Source organism: Gracilinanus agilis, chromosome 2 (genome assembly GCF_016433145.1).
Source record: "Gracilinanus agilis isolate LMUSP501 chromosome 2, AgileGrace, whole genome shotgun sequence".
Classification (NCBI taxonomy): domain Eukaryota; kingdom Metazoa; phylum Chordata; class Mammalia; order Didelphimorphia; family Didelphidae; genus Gracilinanus; species Gracilinanus agilis.
Window position 1 is genome coordinate 451,401,147 of NC_058131.1, and position 21,557 is coordinate 451,422,703.

The window sequence follows — 21,557 nt, forward strand, 5'->3', positions numbered from 1 at the left end:
GGTGATTCATTTATATCATCAACCAGGGCCAGGGGCTGAGGAGAAGGAGGATAGTTATCACTTGTTTCCAGAGGGGCTAGACCAGGCATCCATTTTATTCAGGAAATGAACTAGGTATCTCTCCAGCAAGGAAGGCTCCTCCCTCCTCACCTTAAAGGAGCCTACAAACAGCGGGGGAACTGACTGGTCATTTCAGTTCAGGACCTCACATCCCTGGCTGTTCCAAATCAACAAATACTTGTGTTGTAGGCTCCCTGGCCCAGGAGACTTGCTGGTATCAACAGCCCCCCTTATTATAAGCCTGGGTTGAGCCCCTTTATTACAGTTGGCAAGCATAGTTAGCTTAACAACCTACAGAAACAATCAGAATGGGATTTGCTAGGGTGCTATTCATATTGTCTAGTTTCTCTGTGCTGATTTGGTCCATTATGCAGGGAGCCTTAGATTTTTGGTTCCACAAAGTACTAAAATTTGTTTACCACTTACTTGAGATCTATGATTATTACAAGTGGTGTGCCATAACATTGGCAGAATTCATTTGCTTCATCCCTATGGCTATGGCTCTGATTTCTGTGGTTGGGCAGTCCCTAATTGTCTCATCTATGGCAATTATTTGGCTCTACCTTTGTAACTAAACCTGACTCTGGCTCACTGGAAATGATGGAAAACATGAAACTTCTTTTCCAAGTCCCAAAACAGATTAGGGAAGGGAAAGAGTTAGATAAACATACAATCCTCCAGTTGGAGATTGTAGAAACTAAGTATCTATGAACTACCAAACCAATTAAAACAACAGAGGCCACTAAGGACACCCAGACATTGACCGCTGAGACTATTGTTTCTGTACTGCCCATTTTAGACAGAACCATTCTACAACCTGGGGAGGGTATTGTCCATGTTAAATCCTACAAGGACTTTATCCCAAATGATCTTGAAATGTTGAGAAGATGTTTTCCCAAGTTCTTCCTCTCCCCCTTCAAGAGTATAAAAGAAATGAAGCACGTTTTTATGCTCTTTAACCCAAATTTCAATGATGTGGAGTTCCTTTTGGGGGAATTTTGCTCTCCCTCTGAAAAGGAAAAATTCTTGGCTGAGACTCGCTCGAACCCCGACCTGACTGCATGGCCCAGGGTCCATCATGACCTTGAACTCACATCACATGCAAACATGAGATATCTAGTCCAATGCAGGACTGATTTACTCGAGGCAATGCCTTTGCATGCCAAAAGACCGAATTCCTGGCAGAAATTTGAGAAACTGAGGCAGGGAGAAGAACACCCCAGCAGCTTCCTTGATAGGGTGATTGAGGCAGCTGAAACCATCTTAGGCCTCAGGGATGTGCATACCCCAGAAACCATTGATCATATCTGCAGACAGTTCGTGAAGGGTGCTTCACTGCCAGTGCAGAACTACTTTAGGCAGAACTGTCCCTAGTGGGAGTCATTGCCACTGGAAGATATTAGGCAGCATGCATCATATATTCACGATTCCAAACAGAAGGAAGCCAGGGCAGAAAGGCAGTCTGACTCAGATAAAGACGATGTAATAGCAGACCTCAAGAGACAATTAAAGGAGGCCAGAAAAGAAAAGGAAATAGAGGAAATCAAGAACTTTGCCCTCCAGGCCAGCAGAGGACGTAGTCAGTCCATATTTAGGTTTGGGTCAAATATAAAATAGGGTAGAAGATATCATGGTATTGAGTACAAAATAATTGATTAAAGAACTGAGATACAAAGAACAACATGATTGGTTAGAAGTTTGGTAATAAGAGCTAGCAACAAACCCCCTTTTTCTCTCAGAAGACTAAGAAGTGTTCATAGTACACATGCAAGGTAGTGGCCCAGACTTTTGGACCTCAAACTCTAGCCATCATTGAAAGATAGCTTGGCTGTTTAAAGATATCAGGCCCAAACTCCTGGGGGTTCATATGCATTCTCCAAGGTTATTAAAAATCCCTTGAGGCAAGAATAGATCAGTGATTAGCAAGAGAGCTGTATTTCTAAACTTAATATAGACCAGCTGAATTCTGAACTAAAGAACCATGACTTCAGCAGTTGCAGGACAAAATCAATTAAGTATAAAAAGGATCAGTAAGAAAATAGTACAGGGTTAATTTTAACCTCACTGTTAGTTTTACCTTTTTTTTAGTAGTTTGCCCATTTTGATGTATTGAATATTGAAGTTTTTTTCTTCAATAGGATTTGCAAGCAAGAGTCATAATGAAGTTTGGGGCCATGATTAGTCTTAACTTTTTTTTTTGATTCTTGGGCAAATTCAGAGAAAACTGAAAATAATTTCTCCCCATTTACATTAAAACAGTCCTTCATTTATAGGTGACCCAGACTATAGCATCCAGAGACCTTTTTCCCCTCTACACATACACACTCTCTCTCTGTCTCTGTCTCTCACACATAGAGGACATAGAGTACTTGCAGAAATTGTTGAACTAGAGGGACACTTTCTCTCATGATGATTTAGAGAAGAAAAGCAGCACCTTATCTCTTAACCGATATAGGGAGGTTATACTTTATTAGTGCTCAGTAATATTTTCTTCCCAATTCTCCCTCCAACCTTGTCTCCCAGCCCAGTTACAGAACTTTTGTCTCTCAAAAAAGAGATCAAGGGGGCAGCTGGGTAGCTCAGTGGATTGAGAGTCAGGCCTAGAGACAGGAGGTCCTAGGTTCAAATCTGGCCTCAGACACTTCCCAGCTGTCACCTAGGAGCCAATACACAGAAGTTAAGGGTTTAAAAAACAAAACAAAACAAAAAAAAGAGATCAAAAGAGGAAACCTAAAAAAAAAAAAAGTGTTTACATATTCAATCTTTATTTCCTACTCTTGTATGTGAAAATGTTTGTTGGTACTTAGTAAGTTTAAAATAACAAAAAATTAGAATTATAAAAAGATAGCCTTTGTTTCATGTAGAAAACTTGGGATCATTAAGAGAACTTTGCAATTTCCCAAAGGCAATCCAGCCTCTTCATTCCTGATAACCTAATGATTGTTCATTTGTGGTGTCTTTCCAAGTTATATATATTGATAGGCAAGCTATATCAGATATACATCTTACCTGTATGTCATAACCAAGTATTCTTTGTCTTAAACCAAAGACTTTTCAGTGATTCTGGATCTCATCTAGGAGACTCTTTAGTGACCAAGAAACCTTCCTTGATTTGGACTGGGTGCTAGATCTCTATAATAGTGGCAAATACTTTTCCTAATTCATATCTCACTTGGTATCAGTTAGGTCAAAAGGTAGCATAGGGATAGAGGACACTGGGCTTGAAATCAGAAATACTTGGGCTCAAATGTAGCATTAAATTAGCTATAAGAACCTGGGGAGTCACCTTACTCTTCTGTGTCTCATTGTTATGATAGGCCTATAAGGTCCCTTCCATCTCTAAATCTATGATTCTGTGATCTTTGTTGTTCTACCTGACAAAACATTTTGTAGTTTTAACATATATATGATGTTGATGGAGATCTTTATAGCAATAACATTTTTTTTATCAAATCAAATATAGTCAACAGACTATAAACATGGTGGGATTATATTACAGATGCATTGTATACATATCAGATTGTGATGGCTAAAGAGGTAGTGAACTGTATAATGGTACTTGTAAGAGCCTGGTTGTTTCCTTCTAATGCCTCAGTGTAGACATAGATTATTCACACAAAAGCATGGGAAAGTAGGCATGTGGCTCAATTGTTTTTGTGTTTTTGTTCACATATTTACATCTGAGATTTTTTTTCCTAAACCTTTGGTATCTTCCTTTCCTGCAGTTACCTTGGAAATTGATTCCTTGGTGCCCTCAAAATTGTATTGTCATTAGCATGGAACTCTTTTATATACTTGGTTTAGTCCAGCTATTTTTCCCAAATTTGTCCTCTTTAATGTCATTTCTACTTCCTGTTTAAGCAACTGGACCTTGAGTCCAGTTGTGGTAGATCTTTTGTTTTTTATAATGAAAATAATTTTTATTAAAATCTGCAGATTTTCCATCTTTTGTCTGTTTGTTGTACTCCCAGTTTCATCATTAAAAGCCTTTGGGATGATTTTGCTTAGATGACTTTCTTTTCAAGCTTTTGCTAAACTAGATTTTTTTCCTTCCATTGCTTTTCACTGTTTTATAAAGCTATAGTATTAAAAGTCTTTTGAGATCTTGCGAATGATCTTATATTCACAACTGATACCCCTGAGTACCTTAATCCATTTGGCTAGTAAGGCAAGTGAGGAGTTTTTTCAGTTTATTCTTTATAGGAAATTTCTATGTGAGTTATTATAATCCGTGTTCATGATCTTTCATTCTCTTCCTATTTTTTGTCATAACTTAAGTAGATTAGGTTGGAATTATTGTACATCATATCTTTTTCTCCTTTTTGTTTTTCTATTGTTTGTATTAAATTTGAAAATTTTTCCCCTTTTAAAAAGTTTTCAGTTTGTGCAATGAACGCCGATTTGGAAATGTTTCTCACTTTTATAAAGGGTATATCTTCTGTCATTGACTTCCTTAGATATTTGCTTAATAATACTATTGCTGTACCATTTAGTACAGCTATTTTTCAGAATTGTTTTATAGAATGGTTGGGTGATATTATGGTTTCACCAACCATATATGAGTGTTCCTATTTTCCCATAACCTTTAACATTTTATTTTTTTGTCAACTTTGGCATCCTTACAGATATTATATTAAGTGGAATCTCAGTTGCTTTAATTTGCCTTTCTCTTTTACAAGTGATTTGGAGGATTCTTTTATATGATTATTAATAGTTTTGTATTTCTTCTTTGGAAGAATACTTCTTTATTGCCTTTAATCGCTTATCTTGGGAAATAGCTCTTACAGATGTTTCAATATCCTTTCATACTTTGATCAGAAAAACTCACGTTCCACAGAGTCATATAGATGGGCCTAGTTAGAGTACACAAGACCTGGAATCACAAAAACCTGGATTCAAGTCCTACCTCAGATACTTACTAGTCATTTGACCCTGGGCAAGTGAGTTTTCCTCTGTTTTCCTCAGTTACTTCAACTGTAAAACGGAGCTAGTAATAGCATGCACTTCCCAGTTGTTACAAGAGAAATTCCAGAGTTCCAAACATGATCCATTTATTAGCAAGACTAGTATTTGCTAATAAATGATGTTAATGGCCTCTCAATGACCAAAAACACTGAGTGAGGGCTGATGGTCTTTTTATACAGGTGTACTTTAGAGATAACTTCAGTTCTAGCCCACTACAAATAAAATCAATATCATAATAAAGCAAGTCACAAATTTCTTAGTTTCCCATGCATATAAAAGTTCTATTTATACCGTATATCATCTGTTAAGTGTGCAATCGTCTTATGTCTTAAAAAAACAAGTTACATACTTTAATTTAACAGTACTTTTTTGCCAAAAAATGCCAACCATTATCTGAACCTTTAGCAAGTCATAATCTTTTTGTTGGTTGAGGGTCTTGTCTCAGTGTTGTTGACTGCTTACTGATCAGGATGGCTGTGGCAATTTCTTAAAATAAGACAAGAATGAAGTTTGTCACATCTTGACTCTTCCTTTCACTCCAACATTTAGAGGCTAATTAATTGGCCTGATTTCAGTATTGTTGTATATCAGGGAATAGGAAGGCCCAAGAGAAGGGAAAGAGGTGGAGGAATGGCTGGTTGGTAGAACAGTCAGAACATACAAAGCATTTATCTGTTTATTAAGTTTACTGTCTTGTATGGGCAAAGTTCATGCAGAACAATTACAGTAGTAACATCAGAGATCATTGGTCATAGATTATCATAACAAATATGATAATAATTGCCGGAAGCCATCGAGGCTGTGAGGTTAGCACGGCTACTCACAAGCTCTGACAATCCAGCACGGCAGGTTGTCAGGAGGATGGAAATTCCACACTCAGTTTCCCCTATGTGACTCTTTTTGCAGTGACATTCATTTGCATTAAAATTATTACAATTAATATCTTAATTCGGCTCCAAGGAGACACAGAAAAACAATACAGGTTCATGGCAAGAACAATCACAGCCATAGATTACCCACTATCCCAAAATAAACCCCTGTACAACCCCCTAGAGTATAGAAATTTCCCCTAGAATCAGCCCAGCAAAAAACCAGCAGTTAGGGAGTTAATGCAAGTTTCTAAAGTTCCCAGCAAGAAAATACCTGGCCTGAGTTTGTTCCCAAACTCCTACAGACCAAAGAAACAGTGAAACACAAGGAAATTAAGATAATGACAAATTAGCACAGAATTACCCTACCAGAACTGTATTCTTAATGATCCTATAACAGAAAGTACACCATGGGAACAAAACTTGGACCAGAATGATATTATTGTATCTTATTAGATGTAATCAACTACCATAACCATTTCCTTGATTTATGATGAGAATGAAGATTATAATGTAAATATATACATGATTTAATTAGTCAAAAGAAAATTAACTATTATGCTTAGCTAGGAACTGATGTACTTGTACCTTACACATGGCTGAAAATAGTAAGTTCCAACTAAGCCAGCCCGTAATGAATAATTCTTGACAAGCTTACTTCTCTGTTTAACCACAGTAAGATAATTAGTAAATGCCAATCTTGTGATGTTTCAAAAGTTAATATGTGATTTTGAAACTATGGGAAAATCAAAACCTGTATGAGATCATAAAGAAAAAAGGGTATAAAAATGAAAATCAGCAGATGGCAAGAGAAGGAACAGCCTCTGCAATTTGACTTGCACTCTGGCTCATTCTCACTCCGTTCTTCGCCACGTCATCCCATCTCCAGAGACCCAACCAAGCGAAGAGCGGGCTCTTCGCAAATAATGAATAAGTTTGAAATATTGCAAGAATTACCCATGTGTGACACAGAGATATGATGAGAGCACATTGCTATTGGGATACCAGGAAACTTGTTTGATGCAGGATTGCCATAAACCTTAACTTGGTAAAAAAAAACAAAAACTCAATAGCCACAAAAAAAACCCAAGATATGCTTTTAGTGATTAACAGGATGGCAGCAAAATCTTGAGTAATTGGCTTCTTCTGAATGGCTAGAAAATAAAAAATTCTAACATCAGTTTGATGTTACATCATTTGGACCTCTCCTTCTGAAACCTCTTTAACCATAAATTAGATGAATAGAGGAATTTGGGCACAACTAGAGCACTTTCAGTGAACCAATTTAACTTTTATGTTGTCTCCCTGAAATATGGGTGGTAGGTGAAGTTATAAGGGTAGAAGTACAAGTCTCAGTTTAAAGGTATAAAGTTAGGGTGGAGGTACAAGTTCCAAGAATAGAATTGTGACTGAAGTGACCTGAAATTACCTGAGTAAACTTGCAGGAATAAGGAAGAGTGAAGCAGTGTTAAATCTAGCTTGATTGAGTCTTAACAAAATATGATTAAAAATAAACTTTCATTTTCACAGTTTTTGCTGTAAGGTTAAAATGAGATATTTGTAACCATGCCTAGCACATAGTGTAGGTACTTAACAAATCCTTCCTCCTAATCTTCTTATAAGTAAGGGATCAATAAAAGAATTCTCTTGCAGATTGAGGACCAAGTTGAGACTAAGTAACATTAATTTGTAGTGGATCCAGTCAGGATAGTTGCAGGACTTTCTCTGGCACTATTCAGGATCAAATGAATAAGCTGATGCTGGGCATAATCCAGGGTTGAGATTTGTTGAGACAAAAGTAGAATTAAGACAAGAGGACAAGGTATTTGGGCCTAGGAGAGAACTAAAAGTTCAAACTGATTGATTGGGGGATTGAATTTGGGATGGGAAGAGAATGGAACCAGAGTAGGGGTAAAGCCTGGACAAAAAAAAATACTTCAGGGTACAGAGATTGCAGGTCACAGTAAAGACAAACAATGGATTTGGGAGGCATGTGGCACAGAGAGATAGAATGATAGAAGATTGTGATCTGCTAAAGAAACCAAAGAGTTCTTGATCATGGAATTGGGGAATCACAGGTGGTGTCAAGGTCAGCCATCTTTGGGTGTGGCTGAAGCATAGTGGTGAGGTCCTGAAAGTTGAATAGATGGAGAAAGTATGCTATCTGAAGGAACATCGATTTGAATGTTGAAATCCTCTAGAGTAAGGTCAGGATGTGGAGTGAAGAGGGCTTATTGTAGGGTCATCACTGGATTTATTGCTGAGGGTGAAAGAAAGTATTCTAGGGATTGATAGATAAGTCACCAACATCTGTATTGGATAATAAATAGAACCTCAAAGGAGAGGTTTTTAATGGCAGAATGAAACTTTGGGAGTGGCAGTTGGGAGCAAGGAGGATTCCAACCTCCTCTACCAGATCCACTGATTTTGGGGATAGAGATGGATGGAGTGGTATTGTACATGACTAGTACTGGAAAAGAAAGCCTTGGGGGTCGTGTCAGTTAAGAGGGACAAAGCCATGCTGAAGGCAAGAACATAGAAGTATGAGAGGAAGAGTTCTAAAGTGAAAGGAAGTTTCTTGATTGTGGTCAAGAGTTCCAGATCCATAGTAGAAATGGGAGAGGGCATTTCTGAAGTCAGACATCTTTGGCGAAATGTTTAGGTCAGTAGTGATGGAAGAGTAGGCAAACTTGGGGTAGGGGTTGAGTTGATTTTCATTAGTCTGAGATTCAGTATTACAGAAATGGGCAAAGAAAGAGGAGGTGAGTATTTGCTAAATCTGAAATGACACAGACAGATGAGAAGGTCATCGCTCATTTGGTCACTGCTTTGCATGGACTTCCTCACTTAATGCTTGTTGTAATAATCTGAAATGTAGGCCCCCAAGGGGTGTTTGTCCCTCTTGGGCAATAGTGACAGGAACAGTGACTGGGCTACTATAATGGTGTGGAGTCCTCTTGTGAGGCACTTGCATCCTCATGGGCAGGAGGGAGGACAGAATAGTATTTTCTCTAGGCCTTGGGTCCTAGCACAGTGCTTGGCATAGGTATTACAAATAAAATTAATATAGAAGGGTATATTTAAAAATATTAAGGGTTTATTGTAATCCATATTGGTAATTAAGCCATGTGCCTGTTAAGATCTAATTCAAAATCCCGCACCATTACCTCTGCCCATCTGGCTGCTTCATAGCAGAACCAATCAAGTTCTCCCTATTTAAGCTTCTGTTTACATTGGCCCACATCACCACGTAAGACAGGAAGCCCATTGAATCATGGGAAATGTAGTTTTCAAATCCCCTAAGCATCCACAGGGAATTTATATCATGGATCTCAATATTAAGACCAAGGACCCCAAATTTCCAATATCACATAGGGTAAGTACTTATTAACAAATATTGTCTAATCAAATGAGGTCACAAACTTTAAAGTGCTATACAGATTTTGGTTGTTGTTATTCCCTCTCCCCTACAGCTCTAGTCCAGGTCTTCATCCCCTCTCACCTACACTATTGAAATAGCCTCTAAATTGGGCCCCTTTTCTCATTCTCTTCACTCTCATCCATTCTCCTCACAATTACCAAGTAAGGGGTGACTCTAGTACTCCAGTGCTGAGAAATCTTCAATTCCTTCCTGCCTCCAGGGCAAAACATTCACAGTCTAGCTTTTAAAGCGGCTGCATGCTGACTCCTACCTTGTTGGTTGTATTCCCTCATCCCCCTTCTTGAATTCTTTTTATTGAAAAATCCAACTGATCTTCTATTTTTGGATTTAAATTTTAATATCCAATATTCCAAGTATTATATTTTAAAAGTTTATTAATAATAATTAAAGTAAGAGACCTAGCTATTTAGCCCGCTCGTGAGAGCAAGAGAGAAAAAGAGTCACAGCAAACCATACACAAACGTGATGACACAAATGTGGACAAAGGGAAAAGCATTCTGGGTAATACAGAAAGGAAATTTGGGTAATGTAGTTTTAGAGATTCAAGATATTTCTAACTATACATATTTCTCTAGTTCATCAGCCTATTTCTTTTTGTCTTTTGTGAACTCATCTTAATTCTGCCTTTTAAAATCTCTAGCTTCCTTTAAGATTCAATCCAGGTGCCACCCTAACTGAAGCCTTTCCTTATTCCCCAGTTTTCAGTGGTCCCTTCCACGTCAAATTATCTTATATTTCTGTATATACATATTGTATCCTCCCAGTAGAATGTAAGTTACTTCTCTTATGGTAGGAGGGGTCTACTCCTTCCCACTCTCTCTACTTGCTGAGCCTCCATTGCTCCCTTTCAGCACCATGGTGGCCTTCTAGCCTTGGTTTCACACTTCCCCACTCTCTTTCTTCCTCTCTCCTCACTGTTGCTGCTGCCTTCTGCTCTGACCCATTAAGAATAGCTTGTGCTATTCCTTGCCTTCTCTAACACCCACATCCCCAAGGCAAGGAATTTCCAAGGCCTGAGCTCCCTTTCCTTTCTCTCAATCCTGTCTTTGTCCTGGAATCTCCATCTGTGTACCTCTCAGATAAACTCTTAAGAGAAGCCACAAGTAGTTGGATGACCTGGCATGTTATGCTCCCCCAGCAGTGTTCAGCAGTTTCTTTTGGAACTCTCCTCCATTGGCAAGCTACAATAATGGAGCTGTCAGGATGTAGTATTTTTCTTGACATTTCCTTTTCTTTTCTAACAGATTACCCCTGAAAAAACACCTAAACTTGAATTTACATCAAGAATTTACCATCCAAAATATTAGAAGTAATGGTCTTTTTTGTCTTGAGAGTCTTTGTCACTATAGTCCCCAGCACTACTTCAGAAGTACATCAGATGATCCATTAATGGCTGATATTGCATAGTTCTACAAAATAGAGAAAAAAATACAACAAAATAGTTTAGAAATGGATGTAATGTAAAGAGGTCATTAGGTAACCCCTCAAATAAAAATAAGGAAATTCCTTAGAAGACAGTTATTTTGATTTCCACACTTCAACCTGCATTGTTTTATCTTTTTATCTCATAAAAAAGTGCTGTGTATTAAATATACTTTAAACAACAAAATAGAAGTGTTGTACTAACATTGGCACTGTTGAAGAAGTGCATGTAGAAAGCCAGTTTTTTAATCATAACCTATTTATAAGACTAAAAGCCTTCCTTATTTACTTAATTGGATAAGAAATGAAAGGTCAAGGATGTGTGGTTTGGGGTGGGAAGCCTAGTTACTCTGACTGGTAAAAAGATTTTTTAAAACACAGAATCTTTTAAAACTGTTAATAGTTGTGAAGAGCAAGGTGAAAAATATTAAGCTGTTTCTGTATTCATTTTATTCTAGAAATCCAACATCCTGGGTAAATGTTTCAGTCAACCAGATTAAACTATACTCTCATACTTTGTATTAAGGTCTGAATTTAACTGGTTAGTATTTAGATGGATTAGAACTATTAATACATAGTGATGGATATTTTTTTCCAGTTCTTTTCCATCCCTTTCCTCCAATACTTGTTGCCTTATATGTAGTTCCTCAGGTTAATTAAAGTTTCTGTGGGTTCTCATGGCTAACTAATACCTTTTATTTTGTCCTCAAACCCTTTAAACTGACTATTATATTTATTCACAGCATCATAAAGAAAGCTTTTTTTAAAAACCCTTACCTTCTATCTTAGAATCAATATTGTGTATTGGTTCCAAGACAGAAGAATGATAAGGGATAGGCAATAAGGGTTAAATGTCTTACCTGGGTCACACAACTAGAAAGTGTCCAAGGCCAGATTTGAAACATCTCTGGGCCTGGCTCTCAGTACACAGAGCCACCTACCTGCCCCCAACAGAATCATAAAGTTTTAAAGTTTAAAGTGACCCAGAGTTACCAGTGATCTTCTAATTGCCTAATTTAATGGCTTTTTTCTCCATTGTTATCCTTCTTGACTTCACTGCATTTGACATTGACAGCCCTCTCTTTCTCAACATTTTCTCCTCCCTGAGTTTTAGTGATTCATCTCTTTTGGATCTCATGGAAGTTTTGACTCAATCAGGTTTCCTGTTAATTTAGGTTCATTGTTGGAACAAATGAGACCTTTTTAGATCATTCCGTTAACAAAAGGAGATTTTCTCAACTATAGAAAAAGAAAGGATATTCTACAAGGATTTTGCAGCATTTATTTGAATGGCGGGAACCTCCTCTTGTTTTCATAGTGAAAAATGTATGAAAATGCATATAAGAATTGATATTTATATGACCGTTGGATTCTATATAAATAACCCTGTCTGATTGTTACAATAACTCTGTGAAGCAAGGACTCTAGGTATTATTAGCCACATTTTGTATATGAGAAACTGAGACACAGAAATTAACTGATTTGGTCCATGTTAGGAATTGTGATTAGAACTCAGGATTTCTTTACTTCAGTTCTCATGCCCGTTTACTGAATCTCACATAGTAATCACTCAATAAATGAAAAAAAAGCTCAGTCCTACAGCATTCAAATTATTATAATACATCATTTATTAGCAGCAATTTAAAGGAATGATATATTTCTTAATAATCATTCAGATTAACCAAAGCTTGAAAACATGGTTTTCCAAAATTCCTACATATTTATTTCCTACTTAAAACAGTATATGGAGCATAATTTAATTTTATTAATATAGTCTATTATACTAGAGAGCTTTCTCATCTCTTGAAGTCAGCTGGTCACTGTTCCAGGTCTGTCTGCCTATAACAGATCTTCTCATCATCTCTTCTGTTAGAGTTTTTAAATTTCTAATTCTTCTGTGCCCTAGAAAACTAATATTGTAAGCAATTTTAGGTTAACTGAGTGTCAAGGCAGCTGGTAAGCTTCAAAGGAAGAGACTTGGTATGAGTGCTAAGACTTTGTGAACATTATTTCAGATGCCTAGAGGTATCTTGGTTTGGATTCAGGGCTACCTTCCAGCAGTTGGAGGTTGCTGGAATTCTGACCTCTGAATGATTGGAGTGTTACTGTACTTGCTTTGCTGTATCTCTTCATAGACAGTTCTATTCTGCTTCATTACTTGCTTTGTTAGCAACCTTATCAAGACTCTTTTTACTTGTAGTTGAGTTCTCAGAAGTTTTTTTTTTTTTCTTAATTGACTGTCTTTATTTCAAACATTTGCGGGGGGGCGGAAACCATCTTTGTATAACTGATGAGAACAGTAAATGCTACTTGCAACCCACTCCCTGCCTGGCATCTGTCCAGCTTCTAAGGATGTGCAAAATAAGTATACAATATGGAGCAAAGGCAATATACATCACACCATGCTTAAGTAGACTGAAGCTATGGCTGATCATTGACTTGACTGACCAAAGAAGAAAGATCTAATGTACAAAAGGCAATGCAGTAAGTCAATCAGATTTGTGGTAGCTGGTCAAAGCAGATCTTCTGGTGGTCAATGTCAGGGATAGCTTCCAAGAAACTGCATTCAGATCACCAAAGGCAGTATTAGAAATGAAGTCACTAATTAGATCAGCTGTGCTACAGGCCTGGCTGGGGTGCCATCAAGTCAATGTCACTTAGGTTCCTGGCCAGCCACACACCAGCAGCAAAGAGTCCCAAATTAATAATCAAATTCCTCCGGAAGTCGTTCCTGTCGGTGGCAAAGCGGTAGGCGCCCCTCAACCACTCCCCGACGCCCTCTGGGGCTCCAGGCCCTCCGCCGGAGGCCCCTGCAGGTGGCATCACTTGAGGCAGACCCAAACACCTGCTCAAAGCCATGGCAGGGAGGCAGGTAAGCCCTAAGTGCTCAGCTACACATTCTCAGAAGTTTTTGAAATTTAAATATTACTAAACTGTCCTTGCTCCAGAAAAGGAAGCTTTGCTTAGACCTATTTTATTCTCATCCTGATAGAAATTATAGGGAAGATTGGAACATGGATCAGGTTGGGAAATAGGACAGATTCCCAGGTCATCTTGTAATATGCTTGCACAAATATGACATTATTTTTTTGTTGGAAGTAAATTCCAAGATAGTTCCACATTAAAATGAAAAGTACAGTACCCCTATTCTGTGCCTGGGAGGACCTACAAGGTCAGATGACTTGTTTCACTCAATATTCTAGGCTTCTTAATGCTGGGAGGTTAGAGTTTCTAATATTGTCACCCAGAGGGCCCATAGGTGTGCTTCCTGTTAATATCAGTTAGCTAGACTTCATTTATCTTTTAGGAAAGATTTTTACCCAAGGTAAAAGAAAGCATGGTAGAGTGGATAGAAAATTGACCTGGGAGTCACAAAGACCTGAGTTCCAGTCCTACCTCTAACACATACAGGTTGTATGACCTAGGTCAAGTAATTTATCTTCTCCAAGCTTTCTGAGGCCATAAATTACAGAAAAAGTGCCAAAGTACATTGGCTTTCTTCGCTTGAGTGTCCTCTATACTAATGAAATCACAAGTCCAGTTCTTGTCCTCACCACTACCAAGGTAGTTTAGATCACTTGTTGATCAGTTGGTACAAAGCATTTCTCCAGACCAGAGATGCATTCTCCCTTTGCACATGTGTGGCCGAGTGATACCTCACAGCTTCTGATCACTGGAAGCTCTTTTCTCTCTTTGAAGAGAAACTGCACCACTGAGGGAGAGATGTCTACACTTACAGTCACAGGCACTAATACAGACACTTAGTGACTTAAGAAATAAAAGCAATCCCAAGGAGCAGGCCTCCTGGCAGCATAGAAGGGAGCTATGGACTCAAGAGAGAGCTAGTATGGCCCCTGAAAATCAAGCAGAAAATATCAATAAACAAGCAGAAAATATCAAATAACATACTAGGAAATGAGCGAATAACCTATCCAGCAGAGATGCTGCTGGCACCCCAGGGAGCTATGTGAATATTCTATAGAGAAAAAAGATTTCCAGCAGTTTTGTGTAGTGTTTGCCACATGTGTATCCTGCATATTGGCTTATGTGGATTTCAAAATTAATATCCAATAACTAAATATTTTATGTTCATAAAATTTTATTAATAACAAACTAACAAAAGAAATCCAACTAAAAGGTTATTAACCAGCCCACTCCCAGGAGCAAAAGAGAGAGAACAAAGCGGGGCCTCAGGACTTATACAAATGTGACCACACAGATGTAAACAAAAGGAAAAGCATTATAGGTGATACAGGAAGGAATTCTGGGCAATGCAGTCTTTAGGGGTTCAAGATTTTCCAGCTATACACTTACTACTATTTTTTTTTAAAACCCTTACCTTCCGGAATCAATACTCCGTGTTGGTTCCAAGGCAGAAGAATGGTAAGGTTAAGTGACTTGCCCAGGGTCACACAGCTAGGAAATGTCTGAAACCATATTTGAACCTAGGACCTCTGGTTTCTAGGCCTGGTTCTCAATCCACTGAGCCATCCAGCTGCCCCCTTCCCTTACTACTATTGTACTCTAAATTTAAATGAACTCTTCCCATGGATGCTTTCTGTATTGGTGGTAGAATGCACCCAGATTTATGGGGAAAATGTTTTGACCAACTGTCCTGTTGTCATTTTAGTAAATGCATTTGATAATAGCTAATTCTCTCTTCCAGTCGATAATGGGAAGCCCTTTGGTGGGGGCTCATGAAATATAGTTTTAGGGGTGGCTACCCATAGGGTGCCCCTATCAAAGGGAGAAGTCAACACCCAGGGACCCAGTCTGCGAATATGAAGGCAATTTGGAAAAGTTACATAGCCATGAGATTTCTGTATATTCCATACGTATTTGACCTCTCCTTTCTATTTCTGACTCATATTTTCCAACATTTTTACCACTCTTTCCTAAATACTTAATTTGGAAGTTCTTAAATTTATTTACTTCCTACATAGATGTTGGTGCATAGGTGCAGTTATTTTCATGATGTACTTTTTGCAAATGCTTATCATGAGCACAGCAAAACAAGGCTACCAAATGAAATTGTATTTCCTATGTATGGATGTATGATAAAAATCAATTCTGCCAACTCTTTTGCCAGACTATTCAAAGAAGATCAGTGAGCCATCTTTCTGTTTTAGTTTCTAGTTGCGGTTTCCTTTTGTTTTCTGGTTTCATTTATAGCAGAAATGTCAAGATTAGTACAGTTTAGGTCCTCCAGTAGTAGGTCATTGGACAAGAATCTTGGATTTAGCATGCCTCTATCTCTACCACAACAGAAGGAGGCTGCATTCAGGCCATTTTGTAGTTTTCTTCATTTCAAGGTCAGCCCACTGTGGTAAGCTTTCCTGTAATTAGCTGGGATAGTCTTTGGACAGCTGACTATGGTCTGTTGCTAGTACCAACCTTGAAGCCTTGCCAGCATGGCAGAACCTGCCAGATACCGCTCTCTGCTGGTGTGGCCTTCAAGAACCCTGAGCTACCGCCATGCCTTGAGGAGACAGCAGAATAGTAATAATGCTTGATAAATAAAAATATACCTCAGCCAGGTGTGTGTTTTAGTTTAGTTTAGTTTTTTTTTTTTAACCAGAAAATTCATTTAGTCTGGAAGATTTATTCTTGTTTTAAGGGGGAAAATGGGACTGAGTACTAAAAGAAGCGTGTTTATAGTGTTTATAGATACAAGGGGCTGGTATTAACAACTGTAGTTAATCTGCTTGAACTCTGAAACTGTTTTTTCCTATGAGCTTATAAGTTCTCTCATTGACTCTCCAGCTGTTGATCTTTGTCATTCCATGCACTCTTCCCTGCCAGCCTCAGTGTTAGCCCTGAGCCACTCTAATGCGAGCCCTCCCCACTTGCTGTCTTTGCCCTTTTGTTGTCATCTCTTTCTTTGCTTTACCCATAGATATAATGGTATACGCATAGTGAGCTCTCTGTAGAAATCAGAATATACCACGGATATGAATAGAAGAATTAGTTCATTAGCAAATATTAATTAGTATGATCTCATTCTTGTGAGTAGTTCCCTGATGATTAAGATGTAGACTCACTATGCTTACTTACATGATTATCTGCCATTTTAGTAGCAGTGTCTTTATAGTTTGCCTCCAGGAGTGCTTTTAAAATTAATGTTTGAATTCAACCTTGAAAAACAGTGAATGTCAGGGAAAAAAACCTCTAAACCAAAGAAGATTATATCTATTAGGTAGATTTTTTTCTTTTGAGGAAGAATCCCCAAATTTGCAGTTGGTAGTCTGTAGTACACAGTGTAGGAGGAAGGTTTGAGAGGTTAAAAGAAACTTCACTAAGATTATATACCTTTCCTTGACTCTTCAGTAGCAAGATTGCCTGAGGTAGTTGGAAGAATCACTGCCACCTACATCCCACTCCATCCATCTAGTTTTTGTTTGTTTTCCTAATGTGCTTGAAAATTCCTCGTTTCATAACAAAATATGTGCTACTACCAAGTGGGAATATACAGACATGGGTAACAGGAGAATAAAATTGCATTTTGTGAATTTATCTTTTAGAGAGCAATATGAAAATAATGATTAAAAGCTATAATTTATTAATCATTGTTTAACTATTTGTAGATGAGGTGGTATCCTCAGAAATGGAATCCAACAGGAATGATACCAAAGATGATTTTGGTGTAAGTACTAAAAACATAATTTTATCCTAAAATTCACCATCCCATTAATCTCCTAAAAGCCACTTTGATTTGGAAGAATTTATAATTGTAATACTTATTATTACAACTGTTTTTTGTATCTTCTGGCCTATCTTAGGAATTTTCTACCTATATATTTGGGGTTTGGGTTAGGTTACTTGTTAAGTGAAGTTTAACTTCCTTTTGCATTTTCCTTTCGATGAATGTTTAAATGTATAATTGGTTAAAAACATTGGTAATCGGGTTCCGGGTTAAGATGGCAGCAGAGTAAGAAGCAGCTCTTAACCTCTCCTGACTGAAACACACAAAACTCCACAAGGGGACATAAAAACAAGTCCAGACGAACGGAGGAACCCCACAACAGGGCACAGCGTGGAAGGTACGTGGAATCGAGGCATTTCCATGCTATAAAGGGGTGAAACAGCTCTCACTAAATCGCGGGCTGAGCAACCACCCCACCCCCACCCCCTCCACACACAACACCTATAGCGCCGAAGCCAGCTAAAAAGAAATAGAGCAAGTTTGGGGCACCCATCGAGTCATTGGCAGCTCCGGGGCCTGTTCCTGAGAGCAGCAAGATTTAGGACCCCAAAAAGCTAACGAACGCACACAAAATTTGAGCGTGGGAGCAGGGCGCCCAGAGCGGACGCAGGGCACAGAGCGCGGGCTGAGAGCACAGGCACAGGCGGAGGCGTGGTTGGAGGCAGACACAGCCAGGATCTAAAACTCTGAAACCATGAGTGGGGAACCAGTGCAGACGGGTATACGACTGTGGAAGCAGCGCCCTGAGACTTGTAAGGGAACCTGCGGCAGACGATCAAGCAAGGGGGTCCACCAGGGAGCTTGACCGAGGGCAGACCCTGAGGGCGAGGATAAACCTGAGAAGCTGCTGGGCTAACGATGGCTACCCAGTCTCAGGAAGTTCAGAAGAGAAAGATTAACAACAAGAAAAAGAAGTCTTTAACACTCGACAACTTTTACACAGAGAAAATCCAGACAACCGAGCAAACAGAGGAGGAGAACAAACAAGCATCCGGACCCTCCTCAAATAAGGAAAACTCCTCACAACCTATGGAAGAGTTCAAAACTGAGATTTTGAGGAAAATGGAAGAGATCTGGCAAGAAAATAACTGTTTAAAAGGTAGAATCTTGCAATTGGAAAGTGAGGCTCAGAAACCAAATGAACTGATAAGCAAATAGAACACCAGAAATGACCAGATTGAAAAGGAATACCAGAAGATTATGGCCGAAAATCAAAAGATCATAGCCGAAAACCAAAAGATTATAGCCGAAAATCAATCCCTAAAGGCTAGAATTGAGCAAGTAGAAGCTAATGATCTCTCAAGACAACACGAACAAATAAAACAAAGTCAAAAGACTGAAAAAATAGAAGGAAACATGAAATATCTCAATGAGAGAGTGACAGACCAAGAAAACTGGTCTAGAAGAGACAATTTGAGAATAATTGGTCTTCCAGAAAAACCAGAAATTAATAGAAACCTGGACTCCATACTAACAGAAATAATTCAGCAAAATTGCCCTGAAGTCCTACAACAAGAGGGCAATATAGACATTGAAAGGATTCATAGAACACCTGCGACATTCTATCCAGAAAAGAAAACACCCAGAAATATAATTGCCAAATTCAAGAGTTTCCAAGCAAAAGAAAAAATCTTACAAGAAGCCAGAAAGAAACAATTCAAATATCAAGGAGCACCAATCAGGATCAAACAGGATCTGGCAGCCTCCACGCTAAAAGATCGCAAGGCTTGGAATACGATATTCAGAAAGGCAAGAGAGCTGGGCCTGCAACCACGGATCAACTACCCATCAAAATTGACTATATATTTCCAGGGGAAAGTATGGGCATTGGGCATTCAACAAAATTGAAGAATTCCAGGTATTTGCACAGAAAAGACCAGGGCTAAATGGAAAGTTTGATATCCAACCACAAAAATCGAGAGAAACATGAAAAGGTAAATGAGAAACAGAGGGGAAAGAAAGAAAACTTATAATTTCTAAATTTGCCTTTTTAAGGGCCTCAGTGAGATCTAATTATCTGTATTCCTATGTAGAGAAATGTTATGTATAATTCTCTGTAGTGAACTCTATTCACTATTATAATATTCACTATTATAGTAATCAGAAGAATAATTCACAGGGTGAGGGTGGAACACTAAATAATCTAAGATGACATGAGGGATGGGAAAGAGGGGGTGAATAGCAGGGGACACCAAGAGAAACTTGAGTGTATAAGAAAATAGGATATTCTATTACACACAAAGAGGGCATGGGAGGGAGAGGGGACAAATACTATTATAAGAAGGAGAGGAAGAGTGCATTAAGAGGTAATAATCAAACCTTACTCTTAGCGTAATCAACCCGGAGAGGGAAGAGTAGCTATACTATCCATTGGGACATAAAACTCTTGTCTAACCCTTCTGAGAAAGTTAGAAGGGATAAACCAAGGGGAGCAGGGGAGTGGGGAGGTCAAAAAAAGGGAGGGGAGAAGAGGGAGGGAATTCATAAGGCCTTTAAAAACAAAAAGAGGGGGAAAAATAAGGGAGGGGGTAGAAAGGGAAGTTAATCAAGGGAGGGGATAAGGGATAGCGGCTCAATAGCAAACCACTGATTTAAAAGGAAAAAGTATAAGGAAAAAGGGGGTAGGAAGAGGGGAGGATTCAAAAATGTCAGCAAATGCACAACTGATGATTATAACTCTGAATGTGAATGGGATGAACTCGCTCATAAAACGGAAGCAAATAGCAGAGTGGATTAGAAACCAAAATCCCACCATATGTTGTCTACAAGAAACACATATGAGGCGGGTGGACATACACAAGTTTAAGGTTCAGGGATTGAGCAAAATCTTTTGGGCGTCAAATGAGAAAAAGAAGGCAGGAGTGGCAATTATGATTTCTGACAAAACCAAAGTAAAAATAGATATGATTAAAAAAGATAGGGAAGGTCATTACATCCTGATTAAAGGCAGTATAAACAATGAGGAAATAACACTGCTCAATATGTATGCACCAAGTGGCATAGCACCCAAATTCATAAAGGAGAAACTGGCAGAGCTCAAGAAGGAAATAGATAGTAAAACCATACTATTGGGAGATCTAAATATTCCTCTATCAGATCTAGATAAATGAAACCGAAAAATAAATAAGAAAGAGGTAAGAGAGGTGAATGAAGTCATAGAAAAATTAGATTTAATTGGTATGTGGAGAAAAATAAATAGGGACAAAAAGGAATACACCTTCTTCTCAGCTGCACATGGCACATTCACAAAGATTGACCATATTATAGGGCATAGAATCATTGCAAACAAATGCAAAAGAGCAGAAATAATAAATGTAAACTTCTCAGATCATAATGCAATAAAAATAATAATTAGTAAGGGCACCTGGATAGGAAAATCAAAAACTAATTGGAAATTAAATAATATGATTCTCCAAAACCAGTTAGTCAAAGAAGGAATCATAGAAACAATCAACAATTTCACTGAAGAGAATGACAATGATGAGACATCCTACCAAACTGTGGGATGCGGCCAAGGCAGTACTCAGGGGGAAATTTATATCCTTAAGTGCATATATTAACAAATTAAGGAGGGCAGAGATCAATGAATTGGGCATGCAACTCAAAAAATTAGAAAGCGAGCAAATTAAAAATCCCCAGATGAAAACTAAATTAGAAATACTAAAAACCAAGGGAGAAATTAATAAAATCGAAAGTAAAAGAACTATTGAATTAATAAATAAGACTAAAAGCTGGTACTTTGAAAAAACAGATAAAATAGACAAAGTACTGGTAAATTTAATAAGAAAAAGGAAAGAAGAAAACCAAATTGACAGTATCAAAGATGAAAAGGGAGACCTCACCTCTAATGAAGGGGAAATTAAGGCAATCATTAAAAACTATTTTGCCCAATTATATGGCAATAAATATAACAATTTAGGAGATGTGGACAAATATTTACAAAAATATAAACTGCCTAGATTAACAGCAGAAGAAATAGAATACCTAAATAATCCCATATCAGAAAAAGAAATTGAACAAGCCATCAAAGAACTCCCTAAGAAAAAATCGCCAGGGCCTGATGGATTCACAAGTGAATTCTATCAGACATTCAAAG

The 21,557-nt window shown here is 38.2% G+C and overlaps 2 protein-coding genes across 2 annotated transcripts in view; one reads left to right on the forward strand and one right to left on the reverse strand.

The window, feature by feature from the left end:
• Positions 1-21,557, forward strand: part of MIA2 (MIA SH3 domain ER export factor 2) — a 176,023-nt gene that overhangs the window by 145,227 nt on the left and 9,239 nt on the right. The window contains exon 26 of the mRNA XM_044664782.1: positions 17,343-17,401. Coding sequence (XP_044520717.1) covers positions 17,343-17,401 — 59 coding nt within the window. The remainder of the gene's footprint in view (positions 1-17,342; positions 17,402-21,557) is intronic.
• On the reverse strand, positions 13,370-13,617 carry LOC123237699 (mitochondrial import receptor subunit TOM6 homolog). Its single transcript, XM_044664783.1, has one exon. The coding sequence runs from the start codon at positions 13,615-13,617 to the stop codon at positions 13,378-13,380; it is 240 nt and encodes a 79-aa protein (XP_044520718.1). The 3' UTR covers positions 13,370-13,377.

Bases quoted from the DNA above. Each gene is read 5' to 3' on its own strand.
- LOC123237699 (XM_044664783.1), bottom strand. From the start codon at position 13,617: ATGGCTTTGAGCAGGTGTTTGGGTCTGCCTCAAGTGATGCCACCTGCA.